Consider the following 7,121-nt stretch of genomic DNA (forward strand, 5'->3'; position numbering starts at 1 on the left):
AATACTACACTTTGTCACCTATAACACAAAGCTGCCACTAAGTTTTGTCATTAAACATATGTAATGTCTTATTTACTTTTACTACTGTATCATGTTGTATGCTTGCATGTTCGAAATAAACTCAAACTCAACTCAACTCAACTACATAAAAATACATCAAAATGGCCCCCGCATACTTTTGACTTTTAGTATGCGGCCCTTGTTGAAAAAAGTTGGGACACCCCTGTATTATTAACATATATTCCATAAATTTTTTGTTAGAATAACATGCTTGTCCACCTGACTTATGAAAAGCATGTACATAACGTATAAATTATCATTCTTAAACTGTATATTCACTGTTACATCCGGCCCCTCTGAGAGCAGCTGTAATTGCAATGTGGCCCTAAATGAAAATAAGTTTGACACCCATGTATTAGACTGTTAAGCTTTACAAAACAACTGCTATACACGACTAGCAAAACTAACTTTATTTTCCCACCCAGATCCTCCTTCAGTGTCTGTGCTGAGCTCCAAAGGAAGAGGGAAGAAGAGGGGAATCGAACCGTTGGTGCTCCCGATGAGCCCCTGCTCTCCATCACAGCTGAGTCTGGTTGACAGCCAACCTCAATACAGGTAAAACAGACCCTCTATAACATACTGGTTGAGTTAGGGCAGGGGTGTCAAACTTGTTTTTATTAAGGGCCAATGTGAAACTGTTAAAATAATCTGAATATAAACATAGAATAGCCTTGTTACATAATTTGAATAATATACGATTTTTGGTTATTATATTATTTACTAACAGATTAATGGATAACTTGCTCTGAAATTGTAAGTCAAGATGACAAAAAATACTTAAAATATTGTGTTGCTTGATTAGATAATATTAAAGCGTAGGACAAATACAATTGAATGGCGGAACACATACAATGGCATGCTGGGTCAAATAAATGATATTGTGGGCCACGTAAAATAATGTGACACACCACATAAAATGCCGTGGCGGGCTACGTAAAATAATGTGGTGGGACAGATAAAATAACTTTGCGGAACAGTAAAATGCAACAGCAGGCCACATGAATTACGTAGTGGGCCAGATACAAAAATATAACAGAAAACATAAAATGATGTGGCAGGCCACAAAAATGTATGTTGCGGGCCAGATAAAATAACATGAACACATAAAATGGCATGGTGGACCCCATAAAATAATAGGGCCGACCAAAAGAATAATAGGGCTCAACACATAACATGGTGTGGGAGACCACCTAAAATAAGTGGCGGGTCACATAAAATAATGTGACAGACAACATAAAATAATGTGGAAGGCCGCATAAAATAACGCTGCGGGACAGATAAAATAACATGGCGGAATACATAAAATGGCGTAGTGGGCCAGATTTGGCCCCTGGGCTTTGAGTTTGACACCTGTAGTGATGTGGGGTGAACTATACACCAGGTGAGGCATAGATACTTAGAGTTTTTTTTCTTCTTTTTTTTTTAACTTAAATTCATATGTGCAGCTCTAAACATTGTTTGATTTAGGTTGCACATTAGAATAACAGGAAAAATAAGGGAGTAATTCGCTTTCATAAAAACGTTATCATAATGATATTATGATATGGTAAATGGGTCCAAAAAGTATTTGATAATGTTGTTGTTAAATACTTTTTGGTCCAATTTGCTTGTAACAAAATAAACAAAGTATTGTAAGTGTATCTTGCCTCTCTGTATTTGTATCTGAAGCAGCAATAGCTATCCTCCATGAAAACGTACTTTGTATGATCACATTAATTTTGTCTTAAAGTCCAGTTTCGAGAAGTATTTAATCTTGGATACAGTATATAATCCTCCATATTGGCAGACACATTCATTTAATTCAATTTCAATCCAAGCAATAAAACAATATTTTCGCATCTGACAAAAAACACCCCACAAACGCTGGCTTACTGAAATAAAAATACCATGTTTGTTTTAAATACAGTTTTAAAAAAAAGAAAAAGAAAAAAGGCTGGCTTCCGCTGGAGAGACATGCTCTGCTAGCTTGAGCGCCCCCACTTCTCCCAGTGTGGCAAGTCAGAGTACTGCTGAGGCATTGAAGTGCAAGTTGACAATATATCGCACCCTACCTTGAGGCAGAGGTACTTGCTGCCTCATGGCCTGCCTTTTCCCAGCGGCAACAAGCACACGCCCCCTCGCACGCACACGCTCAAAACACTTTGTGTGTAGCTGTGGAGGCACCACCTGTCTGCCTCACTTCTCGTTTGCCACATTATTTTGATGAGGAAACACAGAATTAACGCGATTTTAACCATGAAAATGATCAAAATATACAGGAACCACACCAAAATCACATAGACCAAAAGACAAATATTAAAACTTATTTTATTTTATTACTTTGTTTTTGTACATCTCATGGTTAAGCCTTTTACCCTCCTGGTGGCAAGGTGAGGCACTGCCTCACTTGCCTCCCATGACAGCACGTCACACCTGTGAGTTAGGGCCACAGGTGTTATATTATGCCCCTAACTATTTGGATCTTTTCCAGGCCAAGCTATTTCGTCAAGCTGATAAATGAGAGGTTTTTGAGTGTAGCATCTCAGTAACTAAAAAAAACAGTAAAGTAAATGTTTAATCAAGGATTTTGTGGAGGAGTAATGTCAGTATTCTGTTCTACTGTAGCATTCAAGGAGCAAGGGCAAAACAGATTATCCCGCAAGCGTTCAAGACTCGGCAAGTAAGTCACTAAAACAAGCCAATGATGAACATGTCTGGTGTGTTGGACTGAATAAATGTGCTTATCACTTCAAGTTTTCACCTGTTCTGGAGACAACCTATTCAGACAACAGCGTGTCAGACTACCTGATGCCAACAGTGGATCCCCTCAGCCCCTTCTCAACCTCCTCCTCCTCCTCAGGCCAAGGTATAGAAAATGGAATACTCAGTGAATTTATAATGAATCCCACTCTTTAGGGAGGTTCTACCAGCAGTTGCAAGCACAGCCACATTCTCAGTGGCCGCCTTCACCTTGGGACACATCGGGTCTGGATCAGAACACGGTAGTCAAAAGAACATAAGTACTTTCCACGCAGGGCCTTTAATCACAAACATGTATGCTTTAGTTTCAGCCTTACTGTGAGCCCAGACCAATGACATGGTCATCTGGTTCTTACCTGGCCACATCCCCTCCTTCACAATTATTGTGAGAGCACCTTTACAGTATGATCTTGTAATTTAACGACAAAATAAAAAAAATATTTTGTCTTTTCAGCAAACACGCAAGACATGAAGTCACCTCTCTGCAGCCAAAACAGGAACCCATGATGGACTTCACTCTGAACCAGATGAGAGGCGAGCAGCCCTTTGAAGAGGACGTCTTCATGGGCTTCACCAATGAAGACTTAAGCGGTAAACCAAGCTTAATGTAAATTCCGGACTATAAGACGCTACCGTTTTCCTAGGCTTATTAAATGGTTCGGCTAATTTATGGATTTTCTTTGCTGATGGCTATAATGTAAATATATATTTTTTTTAAATTACAAAGACTGAAAGGTGGGGTTTTTTGTGCTATGGCGCCATCTTTTGGATGAGTTCGCTCATCGCAGCTGCTGCAGTGCTCTTCTGTATAGAGCTTTCACCCAGACATAGAAGTCCCGTTCTTTCTTCTAGCCATCCATAGCTTTGCTACCTGTATGGATTCTTTATTCATCACTCCAAGCAACTTGCAAATGTTCATACTTGCCAACCTTGAGACCTCCGAATTCGGGAGATTGGGGGGTGGGCGGGGTTAAGGGGGAGGAGTATATTTATAGCTAGAATTCACTGAAATTAAAGTATTTCTTATGTATATATATATATATATATATATATATATATATACCGTATATATATGTATATGTATATATATATATATATATATATATATATATATAGTACAGTAAACAGTAAGGAAAACACAGTTCTACTAACTGTACTGTACTTGCTGCTTACTTTAAAAATAAAAAAAACACAGTAATGAAAACACAGTTGTTCTACTAACTGTACTGTACTTGCTGCTTACTTTAAAAAAAAAAAAACACTTACCTTTCACTATTTGAGTAGCTTTTGTTCTGCCATTTGAGTACTGGCGAGCGATCTCTGAATCCGGGAACATATCCTTCACGGATTTGTTGAAAACATCCGCAAATGAGAACGGAATGATGGGAATCCGGATGTTGTGTGTCAGTGTATTGTAATAATCCCAGGAATGTAGGCTCATACGACTTCTTTGTTTGTCTTGTCTTTATTGCACAAGATGTAATTCAACCACACAACAGCTCCAATGTGTGTCTATCCCTTTTACCGGCAAAACTCGAACACCCACTTCCTATTAACAACGTAACTTCCCTATCTCTCCCGGAAGTCCCGCCCCCCAGCCAAAGTCATTGGCTAACACCCCGTAGCCAGCCGCTACAGTATTAACGTGCCGGCTGGAATAAACACACGCTGAGAAATAGCTCCGTGCCTGCCTACTTTATGGGTTATAAATAAACCTATGGATAACGGAGACATATATAATAGTCTCCTTTTCAGGTGAGAGACGACGCTAAAGGCAGTGGCTTTAAGGCACGCAGGGACGTGCACATGATTATAGAGGGGCAGGGGCTCAAAGTCAGAAAAGGGCAGGAATTTTTTTTTTGGTCCTTTACACAATATGGAAATTAATGTAAAATTAAATTTGCTAATATGAAGCTAACTACTTAGCTGTGTGTCCTTTGTAGGTAAAAGTGATTGCCATTTCTTTTGCGTCAAAAAATTATTGTCATAATGAGTTAATTCACATTATCATAGGCTTGGAAGACATGAAAAGCAACAAAACACTGGTTTATTATTAGGCTATTTATTGTTAAAGATAAGCACTTTAATATTGAACATTGAACAGTGCAACATGAACTTTGAAAAAAAAATACAAAAATAAATACCCAAATGGAAAAAACTTCAATGTGAAAATCTGTCCTTCTTCCCTTAACTTGATGAAAACACCATCAAGTTGTAACTTATGGTCTTTCCCACTTAATGCTCAGACTAAACAACTGAAACGCAATACAGGGCCAAAAATATTGACCAGGGGCCAGTAGGGCTGTATCCTTTCTTTTTTTGGAATTGTGCTGCAGGCATAATCAACATGAATAAAGTTTGAATACAGATGGTAATATTCCTAACAGATAACATACATCTTATATCCCCAGAATGCTGAAAGTATTATTATTATTACCGGTATTATTATTAATAATAATAATAATAATAGTAATTATTATTATTATTATCATTATCATTTTTATTCTTCTTATTATTGTTATTATTATCATTATTATCATTATTATTATTTTGTTAACCCACACAGTAATAGCAAAGTCACAATAAACTTTATATGTAAAACTCTACTGTGAGAAAAATGTGATCCGCCGTAAACACAGTGCATTTTATTTTGAAAATTAACCAGGTGTTTTATTTTGTATTTTGTTCACTACTTCCTGTCCCGCACGATCCGCTCTGCTCTGTGCGGACTTGATGTGCCGTGCTCAATTGATGCGCCGTGCTCCGACGTCCGGCAAAAACAGAAGCTGACACATTGAATAATAGAATAACACAGCGTTTTTCTGAAATATTACCCATATTAGATGCTGAATAAGTGGACGGAGACTAGACCATAACTCACAGGTTCAACTTGCTCCACTGTCACGTCTCAGGGGCGCAGTAACTTGGCTCTCTCTCCTCTCACTTACTCACACTCGCCCTCTCTCTCTCTCTCTGGCGGAATGGCAGGCTCAAACAACCCGGTATTACAAGAAAACGTGGAGTTTTTGTACAGCTGGGTTTTTTTTTTTTTACATCTCTGACAGGAATTTATTAATGTTGTTTAAAGGAAGAAAAAAAACAACAACACACAGACACAGGCAGAGGGCACTTTTTAAGACGAGGCAAAAAAGGGCAGGGGCTCGAGCACCCATAGGGCCCTATGTGTGCACGTGCCCCAATATAGTTGTCCGGCTGGAAATCGGGAGATTTTCGGGAGAATGGTTGTCCCGGGAGATTTTCGAGAGAGGCACTAAAATTCAGGAGTCTCCCGGAAAATTCGGGAGGGTTGGCAAGTATGCAAATGTTGCTTGCAGTGATGTTTGTGCGTGCATGTTGACAGTTCAGAGATTGTTGATTTATTACCCCCTTGTTAACGTATTTTCCGGACTATAAGCCACAAGGCTTTGAACCCCACGGCTTATAAAACGGTGCGGCTAATTTATGGATTTTTCTCTGCTAACGGCCATAATGTTTGGTATTCAACAAATAGTTTTCATAAAACACAAACAGAGACACTGAAGAAGTGTGTTATAGTTTGTGCTATGGCGCCATCTTTTGGACGAGTTCGCTCACTGCAGGTGCTGCTGGTTGAATGTCTACATTATTTCCTTCTGTTTAGTCCCTTGAACTGGAAGTACAAGTGCTGTTCCATCAACTAGTCATCCATAGCGTTTCTACTCATCTTGTATCTTCATTCATCACCCCAAGCAACTTTTACAAGTTTTACAATATAACTAAAACAATTCTTACTTACGAAACATTCCCATGTGTGATGTCTGCAGGAGTGTTTTCATGCATATTTGTACGTGCTATCATAATGTAATCAAGCGAGTGTCGTTGGCATTAGCTAATACGCTAACACATTTACAAGTGTCTGTGTTAGCATTATTTACTTACAATGGAATTTTTTTTTTGTATTGTTTCATTTCTGTAAATTCCTAAGTAAACTCACCAAAATGTCACTGCGGAGTTATTGAGTCTGTTTAGCTGATTGGAGAGCTAGCTTCCGCAGCTAGTGGGTCCATGATGATGACTTCTGTTATGTTTGATCATCTGTTTTACTGGCACCGTTTGAAAACAATTAACGTATGTAGGTAAACATTTACAAATTATTTCTGCGTAAATAACTAATTTCACAACTCATACTGTATATCTGCAGCTTATAGTCCGTCCGTCCGTCCATCCATCCACTTTCTACAGCTTGTCCCTCTCAGCTGCACTCGGGCAGAAGGCGGGGTACACCCTGGACCAGTTCATTATCGTCCGGTGCGGCTAATATATGTAAAAATATATTTTTATTC

General features: G+C 38.7%; 1 protein-coding gene across 2 annotated transcripts in view; it reads left to right on the forward strand.

Moving 5' to 3' along the window:
- LOC133661421 (uncharacterized) overlaps positions 1-7,121 on the forward strand; it is a 10,089-nt gene that overhangs the window by 1,777 nt on the left and 1,191 nt on the right. For both annotated transcript variants that reach the window (XM_062064607.1, XM_062064608.1), the window contains 6 exons: positions 486-615; positions 2,665-2,719; positions 2,794-2,905; positions 2,956-3,041; positions 3,105-3,184; positions 3,254-3,390. In XM_062064607.1, coding sequence (XP_061920591.1) covers positions 486-615; positions 2,665-2,719; positions 2,794-2,905; positions 2,956-3,041; positions 3,105-3,184; positions 3,254-3,390 — 600 coding nt within the window. The remainder of the gene's footprint in view (positions 1-485; positions 616-2,664; positions 2,720-2,793; positions 2,906-2,955; positions 3,042-3,104; positions 3,185-3,253; positions 3,391-7,121) is intronic.

This window comes from Entelurus aequoreus, linkage group LG12, assembly GCF_033978785.1.
Source record: "Entelurus aequoreus isolate RoL-2023_Sb linkage group LG12, RoL_Eaeq_v1.1, whole genome shotgun sequence".
In the NCBI taxonomy this organism is placed as follows: Eukaryota; Metazoa; Chordata; class Actinopteri; order Syngnathiformes; family Syngnathidae; genus Entelurus; species Entelurus aequoreus.